Source organism: Monodon monoceros, unplaced genomic scaffold (assembly GCF_005190385.1).
Source record: "Monodon monoceros isolate NGI ecotype Baffin Bay Population unplaced genomic scaffold, NGI_Narwhal_1 Super_Scaffold_18, whole genome shotgun sequence".
Classification (NCBI taxonomy): Eukaryota; Metazoa; Chordata; class Mammalia; order Artiodactyla; family Monodontidae; genus Monodon; species Monodon monoceros.
Genome location: NW_021703774.1, coordinates 14,903,568 through 14,921,229, shown reverse-complemented (window position 1 = coordinate 14,921,229; position 17,662 = coordinate 14,903,568). Strand labels below are relative to the sequence as shown.

Below are 17,662 nucleotides of genomic sequence, written 5' to 3'. Positions count from 1 at the left end.
AAATGACAATGCCAAGATCCACCCTATCCTACCACATTCCCAGGCATCAAAATTTCCTTTCCAACCAGCAACAATAGCAACAACAACAGCTACACAAAGCAACCTCTCAGGAGATAAGAATTTCATTTTTCATGTCTGTTCTAAACAACACTCAATTACAACACTCAGGTTCTTTTGAAGATTAGAGTCAGGTGACATTGCATCTTAGTTAAGAGGAGAGACTTGGATCCAGAGTGACTGGGTTTCAGTCCTAGCTCTGGCGCTTGTAAGCTGTGTAATTCCGGGTGTGTTACCTCTTCTCTCTGTGTCTTAATTCTCTCATCTGCAAATTGGGGGTTCATAGATGTAGAGCACATAGAAGAATGCTCCGCACTCTTAGTGTTTGTTAGAGGTGTTGGTATGTAAGTTTTAACAGGTGCATTGAAAGAGCATTGAACTGGTTGTCAGGAATTTGTGTTTTGGTTTCTTTTCTGCGATTAACTAGCACTTATCCTTGTAAAGAGGGTTGAGTGATCATAGATAAGCCAGTACCCCATTCACCTCTTTCAGGTCTACATAAAACCAGGAGCCTGAACCTACTGGAATTTGGGATTTGTCCCAAGTCTAACAGCCTAAAAATCTGTGTTGCTTTATGACAAATGATATATTATTGGTGGGCTGCTATCAGTTATGCTCTGTCTAATTGACTGTACGTAGTTTATTTTTATGCGTACTTTGGAGCTAAACATTAAAATGAAGGAATGAGAAATAGGATAAGTAAAAATCAAGTGGACAGGTAATGAAACATTCTGCTGGGGACTCCAGGAGAGTAAGTCCCTGCCCTCAAGGAATGGACAGTTGTACAGTTGGGACAAGAGGTGGGCAATTCACTAGACACGTAATAAAGTGCCTTAAAGGCTAAGAGAAAGGTTCGCTTGAAGATAAGTGCGAGATGAACTAGTTATACCCATACGGACCCCTGGACCCCAGTCTTGTGGGCCCTGGGAGAGCTTCATTGAAGAAACGATAAAAGAAACACATCTAGGACCAGCAGGAAAGACAATGCTGCTTTCTAGAAACTGGGAGTAATTCAGCGTGGGTGTCAGACAAGGGGGTGGACTTGGGATAGGGGTAGGGATTGACCTGGAACTGCGGCAAGAGATAAGGCTGGGGTGAGATTTTGAAGAGCTTTGCAAATGCTTTGCCCTCAGTTATAATCAGATTACACCCAGTGATGGGCAGTTTACGAGCTCCAGGGAAGTGACAGGAAATGTTCATGAGGAGAGGTGGTTGATGTCTTGGAAATTCACTTCATAGACAGTTTGGTGCTTTAAAAAATGACTTGAGTTATTACACTTCTTCCTTTCCTCCTGGTATCTGTAAAATATAGCTGTGTACACGAGAGTTGTTGGCAAGACACAATCCTCTCTCCAGTTCTCTGGGTGAATGGCGTATTCATTCTCATACTCTTGCATAAATCTGCAGAAGCCTGTTTCTATACTATTCCCAAACTCCAGGCTTAGGTCTTTGAGTCAAAGTATTTCATAATGTTTCATAATCGATGAAAATCTTACAGCGTTTCTTCCCTTTCTTCTCAAAAGGGAGAACAAAACTGTATATGATTTTAATACCTATATCCCGTGTAATGCTTACAGTGTTATAAAGCAGGAGTGATGATTCCTCTTTTGTACGTAAGCAAACTGAGAGTATGAAGGTGAAGTGACCAGTTTGAGTTCTGACAGCTAAGAAAGGGCAGAGCTGGAATTTGAACTGAGATCCACCGTTTCCTTTCTCCTTCTTCCCTCACTTATTCATCCTCAGATGTTTTCCTGACCCATATGCAAGGCAGTATGCTAAGGATGGATATACATGGGCATACAAGAACTTTTTCCCATCTTCTCTTTGAGATGAACATGCACAGTGCTCAGTGTTAACAGTTGTGCAATTAAAGCAATAAAGGAGTGGCCATGTTTACAAGTTTGGGGGAAACTGAGGCAGGGTATGTCTTGTTTAAATTGGAAAAAAATTAAGGCTAAATAATTCCTCCCCATTTTACAGCACTGTTTTCCTGCTAAATCATTGTTCACTGAATACAGTGGGGAAATGTAATCTTGTGATTAGATACACGTATTTGCATGGAGGCAGTCAATGCTGGTACCCACTGTAGGCTCAACGGCCCTCCCAACACAGATGGCTGGAGGATGAGACCAGAGTCTGTGGTTTAGTCTCCAATCACTAGGATTTATAAACCTGCCTGCTTGGGGAATTCCCTGGCTGTCCAGTGGTTAGGACTCTGAGCTTTCATTGTGGGGGCCAGGGTTCAATCCCTGGTCAGGGAACTAAGATCCCACAAGCTGTGCAGCACAGCCAAAAATTAAAAAAAAAATAAAAATAAATAAACCTGCCTGCTTGTGGGTTTTTTCCTGATCTTTTTTCCTTAAAGGCAAAGCATCATCCACTCCCATTTGGGAGCAAGGCCTGATCTTCACTGTGAAAAGGCAGTCATTTGTGCCCACACACTTTTAGGGCTCTTGTAAATTACATTTGTGATGATCAGAATTTAATCCAATAGAACCTTAAAGAACCAAATATCAAATGAGCTTTTCTAGACCCGCCTGTCTCCCACCTCATTTTGTAGAGGGTTAGAGGGGCGGCAAAAAGACAAAGAATATGGGGCTCTGGCATAACCCTGTGTATGAAATTGCTTTGCTAAGAGCCAGATGTGACTGTTAACCAGATGTGGCCCTCTTCCCCCACCTCCTCTATCTGCCACATCTTATACCTCGCAAGTGGATGGGGTCCCCTTGGTTGCCTGGGGCTGCCATTCCTTGTCATAGTCTGGGGCAAACGCATTGAGAACTTGAGGCAGATTCTTGAAATAGCTTCAGTGATGGCAGTTCTTTGACCTTTGGGGGGAGACTTAACATTTCGTGATAGACAACCATCGTTCGGCGTCATGTCTTGTATTTGGGCAGTCAAATATTTGGGGTGAATATGAGCAAAGTGTCATTTGATTCCTTCCCCTCTCTGCTTTATAGCTTTGAAATAACTCTAGTGGCAGTTTAAAGGAAGTTTCGAAAAGTATTCAGAGCAGTCTTCTGGGAACGGATAGAGCGTCCCTAAGTAACTTATTTTGAAGTCTAACTTCGGGTGCGTTCTTTGAAAATAAAGTAGCATCCTTTACTTAACTATGCATTGATAGAATTTTGACTTTTTTTTTTGCCACAGGTATGTAATGAGTTATTATCCCACATTATATAATCCCAGCTATAGATACTGTTATTTTCTATTTCAGGTAGAATGAGGAGAAAGGAGCTAGAAACAAAGGAGCTTTAAACACAAAAAAAGAAAAGAAAAGGAAAGAAAGGGAAGTTGTATCACTGTATGGAAAAACCTTTACTACCATACAGTAAAGAGGGGGTTTTCCTTCTTTCTTTTTTCTGCTTTTGGACACTTAAAACAAAAATACTACAGATTATTGCCTTCACGTTTTTAATGCTCTGTAATTGTGTACTGAGGCAAATCCCATTATTTTTAAATCACTTAATGTTGGAAAACAATTGGATAAACCCCACTTGGAGTGCCCTGTGGGTCATCTCAAGCCATTTGTTCTGTTAATAAAATTAAAACAACTGGGGGAAAATATACAGATGCTTTCAAATTGGCTTTACAATTATCATGTCTGTATGTATGAAAAAAGAGGACAGCTCTTGGGAACTACATAAAGCCCAATGCCTCATTACTATGTGCAAGAGATGTGAGTCGGAAGTAAAGATTTGACATATATTTTTATTTTGAGATGCCGTGCTAATTTACATCATTCAGCCCTTTCACTGCTAAACTGTAAAAGTCCATTAAGTGACTGAAAGGAATATACAAATTATCCACCAGCACTCCAGGCTGAAGTTTTACATACACCCTGTTATTCTATCCGCCAGCTAGCTGCAAGATTCTATTAAGAGTAAGTGAGAAGATTATATTGCCTGCAAACTGATTGTACAAAAGACTCTGCAATAAGTCATCAGAGCCCAGGACCTTCTGAAAAGACGCCAAGAAATATTATAAATTGCTCTATCACGATTGTCAGCCTGGTTAAAAAACCCAGAGCTTCCACGTGCATCTGGTTCCCTCTGAAGCTGAGCTTATTTCCCCAGCTATTGACAAAACTGGGAAAATTCCAGTCGTGTCATCCACGGCTGCCCAATTCAGTCCCTGGTGCCTTATAACAAACGTGGCCCAGAAAATAGCAAGCTATAATCCAAGAAAACTCCGTGTCTGAAATGAGAATTCTAGGCTGTGAACAATAACTTCTGCGTTCCCCTGAATGACTGTCCAGTTTTAACATTCCAGAGGCCGGCAGTTGCTACTGGAAATATTTTTGTCTTGTTTCCTCTTGGTGAATCGAAGGAAAACAAGTGCCCCATGGAGATCATAGGGTCTATTGGGAGTAGTGTCTTAGAGCCATTATCAAAGTAGATGTAACAGTGTTGCCTAGGTGCTTGGGGCAGCATATTTTTAGGATAAAATGCTTTCTTCATTGAATAGAAAAAGCACCAGGGAAGGTTTTTCAAGGGCAGAATCTTTGTAGACTCTGACATGAATCAAAGACTGTTGGGTGGGTGATCACAGCCAACAACAATGAACTAAGGAACTCAGTGGGAGGGCTGGGAAATTAGAGAGGTTTTCCTCCAGCCAAGAAGTTCTTTAGAATGATGTTGATTTGTTTTTCAAGGTATAAACCAGTGTTACTTAGTGAAATCAAGGTTATCATCCATATATGTCAAGACAAATTTATTGAAAGAGAACATTTGGCAGAAAGATGTCAGATTCATCGTAAACCATGTCTATATGCTTAGCTGAAAATCTATCATTTCTGAAAATACTCGGGACCAGTGTATTTTCTTTCCATTCACAGTGAAATTTTTATAAGAATGTGGTGTTTTTTTCTATAGCTTGGGGAAGATTCCTTTACCCCAATGCAGTCATTTATTCATTTTTCACAGCACAGTTCAATCATTTGCTCCTGTGTGAAAAATTCACTGACTTTCCAAAGCACAGTCTCAGCCGCTGTGGGGATGCATCTGTGTACATGGGTGTCTGGTGCTGACTTGAATCCAGAGCCGTTGCAGCACACGCTCAGCTGTATTGTGATTTGTTGACATGTCTTGTCTCCTTGTAAAACTGTAGATTCCTTAAGGGCCAGGGACTTCCTATTTCTTTCCCAGCCCTGCACATGTACAAAATGGTAGGCTTATTGATAAGCGTTGAGGATTCAGCTGTAAATGAGACAGAACTCTGCCCTCAGGAACTCATCCTAAGGCACTATTAAAAATTCTTCTGCCTTTACATTTCTCGTTGTCATTGAAGAATTATAGAATGTAGTGGTTAGAAAGGAAACTGGAATTCTTTATATGTGATCTAAAATCCTCGTATGGCAATTTGACAATTTCCCTTCTGTTTCTGAAGAAATATAGAAATCTTTAGACAGTAGTTCAGAGAAGGGGCATCTATAGATTCAGCTGCTATAATTGAATCACTCCTGAGTGTTTTCTGCAACGTGGCTCCAATTCTTAGGGCACCCATTTTGCAAATAAAAGTGTTATGATAAGATAAATATTAAATAGCTCTCTTAGTGCCACCTATCTGTATTTTCATATTTTATATTATTTTTCTTCTTATTTATATCAAGATGTACTCTTATTTCCTTTAAAACTTCTTACAGTTTTGTTTTGGGTTTTTTTCTCTTTTCACATTTAACTCCCCAGAAACCTTTGTATTTTTCTATTTTCTCCTTGATAAGCTCTCCTGGTTTTGCCATGGATTTCCATTTTTGTCAAAGGTATTTTTGTAAGGCGTTGAAAAATTAACTAGATTTTCTTCTACTTTTTTTTTTTTTATTTGATTTGTGGAATGGTTTTCCTAGTGTGCTTCATTTTGCTTCCTAATAGGCCATCTAGCTCATTTGACCTTGTGGACAGTACTATGTGACAGCATCATAATTGATGTTCAGAAAATGACCTTGAGATACCAAAAAATATCTCATAATTTAAAGTGTATCATTTTACTTATATACTACTTTTGGGTGGAGGATTTCTATTCTGCATAAGCAATAATCCTTGCCTCCAGGGTCTCACCATCTAATGGATAATATGCACGTGAAAAGGTATAAAAGAATCTGGCACGTCTGTATATGATGAGAGTACCCGAAAAGATATGAGAACCAAGAAATCATTTTCTGCTAGGGTGGTTTGAGAAGTTTTCATGAAAGATTTGAATGGAATTTGAGTTGAACGTTGAGCCTTGGAAGTAATTTTAAGAAGAAAAGAGGGGCAAAGATAGATCATCCTCAGAGGGACGTCTGAAGGACACAGCAAAAACTGAATAAATCAAATCGGTGCATCAGGAAGTTCATATAAGGTAATCACTGTAATGTTGCTGGAAAAGTGGATGAGAGTCACATGGGGCAGGGACTTTGTTGGCTAGGTGAATATTTTATGTTTATTCCAGAGGCCATAGGAATCTATTGTTTTTTTTTTTGTTTTTTGTTTTTTTTGCGGTACGCGGGCCTCTCACTGCTGTGGCCCCTCCCGTTGCGGAGCACAGGCTCCAGACACGCAGGCTCAGCGGCCACAGCTCACAGGCCCAGCCGCTCCGCGGCATGTGGGATCCTCCCGGACCGGGGCACGAACCCGCGTCCCCTGCATCGGCAGGCGGACTCTCAACCACTGCACCACCAGGGAAGCCCTCTATTGATTTTTTTAAAAGTTGAGTTAACGACATTATCAAAAACATCATAGGAGGAGCAATATGATCGTGGTATGCAGTGTGGATTAGAGGGGGACAAGACGGAGGCAAAATGCCCAGTTCGGAGATAACTACCATAGTCCAGGTGTGAGCTCACACAGGCCTCATTTAGGGGCCTGTCAGAGGGCCTTGTTGAGAAGGATGAGGATATAATTTTCAAAGAAGAAGAGGAACTAGTTTGAAAAGAAAGGTGATTATTTTGTGTGTGTGTGATGCTGGGTCATCCCAGTAGTTTCCAGCACTGGGTTAAAAGGGATGGGGCAGGGGAACTTGTGCTCATGCCTTGATACTAGAAAGTGAACAAATGATGACTTTGTATTGACTTTTGAGGAACAAAAAAAGGGAAGTAATGCTGTTCGGAAAACATTTTTTTTTTCCCTTTCTAACTAGTTATTGTTCCGCTCTTCCTAAGAAAGCAGAGGCTTGGGTTTCTTTTTAAGTAAGTATAAGGAGAGCCACGTGGAGTGGAAGGATCTGGTAGTAGAATACTAATTAACCCCTAGAAAATGGCTAGCAACACTCTCTTGATGCAAAATAAATTTTCAGTGAAAATCACAGTGAAAAATTATTCATCTAAAGTTCAGATTCTAAATCCTTTTATTCTCAGCCGTGACCCAGCCAGTTTGGTTCCTTTGACTTATCCTTGGTTTTCTGTGAGTGTAATAATACAGTAACACAGTAATATCTCTGAGGAAGGTGATGGTGTGTGCTTCTGCTGATGCAATTAATATTACTCTTAATATTTCACCTATTATGTTAAAAAGTAGTTGCTTTTATTATTATAAATGCCCTGAATTAGAATGCTAATTTAGTCAATTTTGATAGGATTATCTTAAGTTATAATGCACAGGCTTTTTTTTTTTTTTTTAAGTCATGCATACTTAACCAGTTCCCCGTAGTTATGAGTGGTTAGGTATTACTTCCTGTTGAATTAGCAGTTGCTGAGTAGTTGAGTCTTTCTACAATCCTGCAATCCACTAATGTGATATTTAATGAGGAGACATCAGTCTGGAGAAAGGTAGTCAATATAAATCAGTGTTTACAAAGTGTGATTAACTCTGAAATATTTCATCAGTGCTGTGGTCCCAGGCAGACTCTATGCTAATTACTAGAATCTGTGCATGTTTCAGGGGACTTGGATGGACCCTGGGTATTGCAAACATGGAGCAGCAAAATTGCAATTATGCTCGGACCGTCTCTGATGACAATTTATGCATTTGGTCTGATGACCTCCCCCTTCCCAAGAGGGCAATAAACAGAATGCATTTTCATTAAGATACTAATGCACTTAATCACAAGGGGAAAGGGTTAGGAAGTAACGAAAGACCTTCAAGCACTATGTGACAGAGCTGATAGGGGAGAGAGGCTTTATTTTAAAGTCAGCTTCTCTACAAAGCTGTAGGCAGCCCCAGAGCACTTCCCACACATAGTCTTTGGCACTAATTGAAAAATTGCAAGTTAAAGTTTGGATCTTCTGGCGACATCCTTATCACTTCAAATCTGTTGTTACTAACGTAAATGATGTAGACTGTAATATTAAAAATATAATTTCATAGCAGTTTATTTTTATTTATAACACTTCCATGCAGCTTGAGTGTTTGGAATTCATTATGCAAGTAATTTAATAAACATGGTGATGATGACGGTGATGATGGTGGTCATGATGGTTGTAATGAAGATGGTGATGGTGATGCTGATGCTGATGGTAATGATGGTGGTGATGGTGGTGGTGATGATGGTGGTGATGGTAATGATGGTGGTGATGGTGATGATGGTAATGATGGTGGTGATGGTGGTGATGATGGTGATGATGGTGGTGATGGTGGTGATGATGGTGATGATGGTAATGATGGTGGTGATGGTGGTGATGATGGTGATGATGGTGATGATGGTAATGATGGTGGTGATGATGGTGGTGATGATGGTGTTGATGGTGGTGATGGTAATGATGGTGGTGATGATGGTGATGGTGGTGATGATGGTAATGATGGTGGTGATGGTGATGATGGTAATGATGGTGGTGATGGTGATGATGGTAATGATGGTGGTGATGGTGGTGATGATGGTGATGATGGTAATGATGGTGGTGATGGTGGTGATGATGGTGATGATGGTGATGATGGTAATGATGGTGGTGATGATGGTGGTGATGATGGTGTTGATGGTGGTGATGGTAATGATGGTGGTGATGATGGTGATGGTGGTGATGATGGTAATGATGGTGGTGATGGTGATGATGATGGTAATGATGGTGGTGATGGTGGTGATGATGGTGATGATGGTAATGGTGGTGATGGTGGTGATGATGGTAATGATGGTGGTGATGCTGGTAATGATGGTGGTGATGGTGGTGATGGTGGTGATGGTGGTGATGGTGGTGATGATGGTAATGATGGTGGTAATGATGGTGGTGATGGTGGTGATGATGTTAATGATGGTGGTGATGGTGGTGATGATGGTAGTGATGGTGGTGATGATGGTAATGATGGTGGTGATGGTGGTAATGGTGGTGATGGTGGTGATGGTGATCATCATCATCGGTAAACATTTTCCAAGAGTAAAATTGTATTGTAAAGCTCTGGTAAGTGATGAAGCGAGAACCATGTAACTTCAGTCCCTGCCCTCAAGGAGCTTACTGCGCAGTCCCAAATTAGCCTGCTGATCATTTTTCACAGTGAGATTTGTACTGTTCAGTGTCAGAGAGACAAAAAGTCTGATGCATCAGGGCATTAGTAACCAAAAGAAATCCAGGATGGATGATACTGTAATACTTTTTTTTTGTTTGTTTTGTTTTGGGGTTTTTTGCCGTATGCGGGCCTCTCACTGCTGTGGCCTCCCCCGTTGCAGAGCACAGGCTCCGGACGCGCAGGCTCAGCGGCCACGGCTCACGGGCCCAGCCGCTCCGCGGCACGTGGGATCTTCCCAGACCGGGGCACGAGCCCGTGTGCCCTGCATCGGCAGGCGGACTCTCAACCACTGCGCCACCAGGGAAGCCCTGTAATACGGTTTTGATGTTGGTGTCTTTACAGAAATAATCTGCTGGGAGATTTCTTTTGGATCCTCAAATTCTGGAAGACTGCTACTTTGTATGAGTGGATGAAGCATAATTTTAAAGGCTGATTCTAAGCTCAGTCTTTTGAAGAGCTTCACCATGTATCTTCTCATTGTTTGGTGCATCTTCAGTGGTTATAGCGAGCATCTGGCTCCATGATATTTGTGACATCCTCATGACTCCTGTTGACTTCTTTTTGAGGGAGGACGGCAGGAGTAGCAGAGTTGGTGTTGCCTTGGGGAATGCTAGGATTGCCTGGGTCTTGCAAATCTAACAGCTTCTTTTCTTAAACTCTGTGTTTTAGGTAATATAGAATATAGCTGCCCTGCCACGAATGAATGTGAAATCACAAAGCGCAGACGTAAATCCTGCCAGGCTTGCCGCTTCATGAAGTGTTTAAAAGTGGGCATGCTCAAAGAAGGTAAGGCTGTGTGCTACTGCTCCTGTACTTCAGGCTGGGGGTGCGGGATATACAGGGAATTACAAAAATATTAGAGAAACCAGGCAACTCTGGGGTCACAGTAAGTATCCTGAATCTGATAGCAGAATACTCCTCCTTTATACCTGGACTTGCTGATCTCTCGTGGCTAACTGCTTGACATCAACAGGAAGGGACAAGGTAGGACACATCTGATGTGTAGCTAAACCCACCAGGTATGCTTGGCAGTTCGGTTTCTTTTCATCTTTACTGTTTGCAGAAGGCAAAGGATGAAGGGTAGCCAAGAGGCTACTGTCATTGTCTTTTTGCTTTCTTTTCATTACTAGGTCTACAGAGGGATCCCCCCCACCATCTTTACTGAGGTATAACTGACAAATAAAAATTGTCTATTTTTAAGGTAGATGACCTGTATTTCATTAATATATATTTTGAAATAATTGCCATAATCAAGGTAATTAACACATCCATCACTTCATATGGGTACCGTTTTCTTTCTTTCTTTTTTAAAAATTCATCTTACGTTTAAAGTACTCTTTATTCTTATCTTTGGGACTTATCTTCTATTATAAAGAGTTTGTAACAATGATATTAAAATTGTTGCTTTCAGTTGAGGATAACAACAACAAACACAAAATAATAACAATGAGCATGTATTCCGTGCTAAATGAATTGCCTAAGTTCCCACAGCAGATGAGGGTAGAGCCAGGAACTGAACCCAAATAGATTCTAGAATTCACTCAAGTCCCCCACCTAAATCAAAGTTCCTGAAATCTTTGTATATTTCAGTATGTCTAGTGAAACTAACATTTTAGCTTGGAGATGGAGAAAAATTGTTCTTTTCTGTGGGAGGCCTAGGTTTAGTTTTGGGTTTGTTTTTAATATATTTCTGTATATGTATGTGCTTTGTAGATGTGCATTTTATATACTGCATTTAGGTTTCACTGTTGCCTTCTCTTCAGAAAATTTGCCAGAGTTTAAAATAAATATGATAATTTTATACAGTAACAAAATGGAAATACGGTCATTGAAGTTTGAAAGAATATGAGGTAAATTAAATATTTAAATGTACTGTTTCTGTTGAGTCATAGACTGTATCTTGTTCCTGGGGTCAGCCTTACGAGTTTGTATAATTTGTTGTTACTGGAGATCACCTATTTTTCTTTTTTTTTTTTTTTTTTTTTTTTTTAGTAACTTTATTTATTTATTTATTTTTGGCTGCGTTGGGTCTTCATTGCTGTGCGTGGGTTTTCTCTAGTTGCTGCGAGCTGGGGCCACTCCTCGCCATGGTGCGCGGGCCTCTCATTGTGGTGACTTCTCTCGTTGTGGAGCCCAGGCCCTAGGTGCGTGGGCTTCAGTTGCTGTGGCTCGCGGGCTCTAGAGCGCAGGCTTAGTAGTTGTGGCATACGGGCTTAGTTCCTCCATGGCATGTGGGATCTTCCCGAACCAGGGCTCGAACCCGTGTTCCCTGAACTGGCAGGTGTATTCCTAACTACTGCACCACCAGGGCAGTCCCGAGATCACCTATTTTTTAACTTCAAAATCCAAGTAGATCCAAGTATTTATTCCTCATGAATGAACCAGAGCTTCAATTAGGCATGGCATCACCAGATCTCATAATTTTTCCTGGCTTGATCTTACTCCAAGATTTTTACTGTGAACCATGTCATAGGAAGATTAATGAAGCCGATTGTATTTGGGTACGTGGAATTCATGCTATTTTTCTCTTGTCCACTAAGATTAACTCCTCCACTGGCTAGGAACTAAGAAGATTCTCCCAAAGTCTTCTCATCCTCAACTTGAAAAATAATTGTAAACAAGCGTGTAACTTTATCATGAAAGTCTTACGGAAAGAGGACCAAGATATTTGCCAAGTAAAAAAATAAAATAAAAAACAGATTGCCTGCAGCAACATGGATGGACCTAGAGATTTTCATACTAAGTGAAGTAAGGCAGACAGAGAAAGACAAATACCATATATATCACTTATATGTGGAATCTAAAAAAATGACACAAATGAACTTATTTACAAAACAGAAATAGACTCACAGACACAGAAAACAAACCTGTGGTTGCCAAAGGGGAAATTGAGGGGGGAGGGATAAATTAGGAGTTTGAGATTAACAGATACACACTACTATATATAAAATAAATAAACAACAAGGACCTACTCTATAGCACAGGGAACTATATTCAATATCTTGTAATAGCCTATAATAGAAAAGAATCCGAAAAAGATATATATGTGTGTGTGTGTGTGTGTGTATATATGTATAACTGAATCACTTTGCTGTACACCTGAAACTAACACAACATTGTAAATCAACTTTAATTCAATAATTAAAAAAAGAAAACAAATTGCCTAGTAGGATGATTCAGTTTACATATAAATATATTTTATATAAAATATGCTATTAAATTTATATTAAATAAAAATTTTATACAAATTTGTACTGTAATAATTTATATTAATACACGCACATTATGATGGTATATGCATGGAGAAACAGAAGGAAGGATAAAGATTGGTACCAGTGTTAACACTAGTGAAAAAAAGTCAGGGTAGGGAGTACTTGTTTACTCTATAGCTTTTGGCACTGTTAGGATTTTTCCACAGTGAACACGTTTTGCATTTATAATCCATTTCCTAAATATTTATTAAGTTCCTCTCATGTGCCAAGCACTATTCTAGGCTCCAGTGATGCCACAGTGAAAATGACAGATATGGTTTCTCTTGCTAGAATAAAGCTTATGTGGAAGATACTAAAAGGATAACAATTTTAACAAAGGAAAACATATGAATAATAATCCAATGATCACAACCCAACCCATATGACAAAGAGTTTTCCTCTGAGTTAGGACAGTGGTGATAGCTGACTTTCTTGTGGTGGAAACATTACCTTAGTAATTGCCTTAAACCCCATAGCAGAGTAGCAAACAAAACATATTTCAGAGTGTAACAAGTGATTGACAATATTTTTGGTCTTAATTATCTTTATATTGCCACTTAGTTGAGCTATAGAGACTCAAACCAAACTTACGCTCATTTGAAAAGGCTTAATTTAGAGTTTGGACTTGAGGAATCATTATTTTCCAAAAGCAAATCAATGTTTTAAAAATGTTATAAAAGTAATGTATCAGTTAACACTTTGAATGGGTATGTCCTAGATTTGGATTTTATTGTTAAAAACTAAACTACATGGAGATACGCCTCCATGTCCAGGTAAATAGGATTTTTTGAGCAGTTTGATTTTACTACTAGTGTACTCACCTATTTGCCCTTCCAGTTTTAAGGAGGAAGTAGAAAACATATTTTCCCCTAAATAATTTTCCCCATTGTGTTTTCAAGAAGGAGCAATCTTGAAGGGTGGTTAGAGTGACTGAAAAGCTGTGAACTGTGTTTAATTAAACATTGTTGGTGAAAGTAAATAGGACGGGTGCTTATCTATAATTCACACCTCTTCAGTTGCTGTTATCAAGCCTTTAGAGGGACTGTTTTCAAGGGAATTGCTGCTATTGCTGATATACTCAAAAAATAATTTATTTTCCTTTACTTCCTTGTGCCCACTTTGGTGGAAAAATATCTCTACGCCCCTTCCCCCAAATAGAAAGGAGATGATAGTTATGAGTAAATATGGAATACTCTTTTTCTTCTGTCCTTAAAAAAATACAGTGAAATATTGCATTACACCCTGCATATAAATGCACAGTTATGTTTGGCCATCTCCTTGGCTCAAGGCTTACCTTCTCAGCCTGGAGAGAATGATACTGTCTTAAATGTATCTTTATGGATGGAGAGGGGTTTCAGTCCCATGCAGTATGTCAGAGATCATGATGTTGTTGTAAATCTATTCCAATGTAAACCTGTTCAATTCGATTACCGGTCCGTAATAATATTTGTCTGTACAACCCCCATGTTGGCCACAGCAGTCCATACAGGCTGATGGCACAGCAGGTCGGGAAATTGACAGACCAAATCTATTTAAACAGAAAACAACATGAGTTCTAGAATCTGAAATGAAATCAGATTTCAACAGCTTTGATGGGAATCTTCTTTCCTTTCACAGGTATTTTTATTCACCTAGCCATGTGCATCTTAGATAAAATGCTGCTTGAGGGAAATGAAGATGTTTTCATTAAATAGGGCGTTTATAGAAAGATGAGACTTTTACTCTTTTAAAAATAATGTCTTGGTTTTACTGAGTGGCGTTTCTACTAATGATGTGAGGTACGAAATGGAAGTGGTGGCTTAGTGGGTAAACAACTCCAGTTACATCGCAGTGTGTGTAATTAAATTCCTATAAGACGTGGCTTATCATTAGACAGCACCAGAATCATATCCAGATGAACCATGTTTGGTTTTAATATTAGAATATTTGAATCAAAATATTGTTACCAGTGGAAGCAAAGAAACAGTTGTGTGGGGAAAACAACAAAATGCAACAACATAAAACTGTGAGAAGTACAGTTTAAAAAAATGGTACTTTGTTCAAATCCAAGTTGTTGCACCATTCCGCATCCTGAAAAATCCCCTTCGCTTTTTCTGGGCTCCACTTTCTGCCAAGCCTCACGAATGATGGGCCAGCATTATTTTTTCGGCGTTATACCATACTGTATGTCAGAGAAAACCCATCTATTACAAGATATCTGGTCTCAACATTCCCTTTTCATTTTTTTCAGGTATTGTTTATTTGAAGGAAAAAGCAAGAACTAATCAACGTGCACCTATAAATCTAGTCAAGATTTATTTTTATTTTGATCTTTCTCCTTAGTTATTTAAAGGCTATTGTAGGACATACTGGTTCGGTTTTCTCTCTGTCAGTGGCAAACAGACATTTTATGAAAGCAATAATTATTTTATTTACGTATAGAATTCATGGATCCAAAGATTGAAGAGAGGCTTTTTGCTCTTTATTGGCGTGATGGGTTTCACCTTGGCAACTCAAGTATTTTTCTTTGACTCTTGCACATGAGAGCAAGAGATGCACATTTGTGTGCAATATTATATTCCCCAGCCAGGCCAGCCTGCATGCCGTAGTACAGACGAACCCAGGCAGCCTGGCGGACTGGTTTAGTTATTTCATGCCAAGAAATTGTGCTTTTCACATTGCCTTTAAAAAGGTGGTTACTTAACCCTTCTAATCATCGCTTTCATCATTTGCAAAATGGTAGTGGCAATAATAGTATTTGCAAATAAAATGTTGTTGTGCATAGCCAATAAGATACTGCAGGTTAGGTGCTCAGCATACCATGTGACCCAGAGCAAGGACCAGATCAAGGTTAGCTATTGTTGCTGGAGACGGTAGGGGTCAAGCTTTAAGGTCAGGTGGATCTAGATTCAAGCCCTGGCTCTGTCTCCTCCTGGACCTGGGGCAAGGTATATGACCTCTACGACTCACTTGCTTCAACCTATTTATTTATAAATATGGAACTTAATCCTTTGTCTACCAAAGCAAATGGACAAACCACACACCTTTTCAAACAAGAAGAAATATAAGAATTCTACTAACCTCATAGGTACATTAGAAGAAATATAAGAATTCTACTAACTTCATAGGTACATTAAATTTTACTGAGGTAACTTTGATATCAGACCATCGTGGATAAAAATCAGAGGAGAGAAATAAGTTTTAGCACACCTCCATAAATATTAACTGAGCTTCTCCCACGTGTCGGGCAACAGACACGTGGGAGAAGCTTTGGCTTTTAATCGTGCTTTGGCTTTTAATTCTGATTTTCCACAACCTTGCATTGTGATTTTAAGCAAGTCCATTCAACTCTGCCTTTATTTCCGTATGTGCCGGGGAGCAGTTAGACTACTTTCTTTCTCATCTCTTCTATTCTAAAATTCTCTAAGTTTTGTTAAAAATGATATAATGTCTCTAGAAACATAGTACCAATATATGACACAAAGATACTTATAATTATTACCGCTGCTGATGACTATGTCCATAAGTTTGAAAATACAGTAAGAGCTATGATTCGATAGACATGGCTAGTGAATTGTGCTACTTTGTAAATTTTGTCTTAACTGAATAATTCTTTGGATGCTTTCCATCTTTCTAGAAAAGCAGGAGGTATGTTATTTTTGTCAAAGTTAATAGAAGTGATTTGAAGGAACAGTAGAACAATTAATAGGTATTTAAATACTTAGGACTTGAAGTCTTGATCGTGTATTTTTGTAGTGTTTGAAAAACTTTTCCTCTTTATTTCCTCACAGCCCCTACCATCTCTTGTTAATAAATTGAAGTGCAGTCAGTAGAGTTTTATTTCTGTGGGCATCTAAAGGCTCATCACAGGTTGCCGTGTTGCTACTGGTCAGATATATTTGAAGTTTTGTTGTTAGATTTTTAAAAGAAAAACATTGCCATAAGTGGGAGAGGAGAAGAGCGAGTTTATATAATTTTAAGTGCCTTCTGGGGGAAAATGAGTCATTAAAACAAACAAAACACATAACGATGTTATATGTGTTTTGTCGATAACCATATTTACATTTCATATCTGATTTGACATCTTTAAAGTAAGTTTCTATTACAGAGGTGCTCAATATTTTCCTCCACTTTTTAAAAGTCTAAAAAATAGAAGGGTGAAGACTCTAGGCTGACAATTTACAAGATATGGTATAATCGTGAGTCTTCCTGTTCAGGGTAAAGTCAAAGCAGTGGTTGGGAATCAGCATTGGAAATAAGTTATTCAGTGTGGAAAGGTGCAGGATATTACAGTTTTATTATCACCTTAAAACCTCACTGAGAGGAAAATAGTGGGACCCTGAGTGCCAGATTCTCATTAATCAGATGAGGAACTCCAGGTTCAGAGTGTTTTAGTAACTTAACCCAAGGTCCCATCGCAGATCAGTGGGAGTGAGATGAAAGTCAGGTATGTCATATTCTCAGACCCCTCCTGTAGCTCTATCAAGCCATGTTGCAGGCTTGGCCCAAAAAGGGGTCTTTCCTGCTCCAGCTGTGGGTCGATTGCCCACCATCTCAGTACAGCAGGCCAGTAGTGGCCCGAAGTATTCATTTAAGGGTGGAGAAAATGGAAAACAGTGCTGGCACTCCCAGGAAGCAGCAGAACTTGTGGGTTTAACAAGGGGTTTGTGCCTAAGATACATGCATAAAGGGCATTCATAAGGAAGGGACTTTTCCTTAGGATTCTGAATGGGGAAACCAGACTTTTCACCTGGAGTTTAATGAGGCCACTGAAGATACAGATAATGGTGGGGCTCGGCCCAGGAAAGGTCTTTACAGGATAACTGAGCAGCTAGAATATTGGGCATAGAGTGAGTTGGAGAAGGCATTGTGTACCAGGAGCTGTGGAGTGGGGAATGGCAAGGTTAAAGATGCTGCATAGAGGGACTTCCCTGGTGGCACAGTGGTTGAGAATTTGCCTGC

At 39.6% G+C, this 17,662-nt stretch overlaps 1 protein-coding gene across 8 annotated transcripts in view; it reads left to right on the top strand.

The window, feature by feature from the left end:
* Nucleotides 1-17,662, top strand: part of ESRRG (estrogen related receptor gamma) — a 633,249-nt gene that overhangs the window by 473,155 nt on the left and 142,432 nt on the right. For all 8 annotated transcript variants that reach the window (XM_029230491.1, XM_029230485.1, XM_029230489.1 and 5 more), the window contains one exon: nucleotides 10,140-10,256. In XM_029230491.1, coding sequence (XP_029086324.1) covers nucleotides 10,140-10,256 — 117 coding nt within the window. The remainder of the gene's footprint in view (nucleotides 1-10,139; nucleotides 10,257-17,662) is intronic.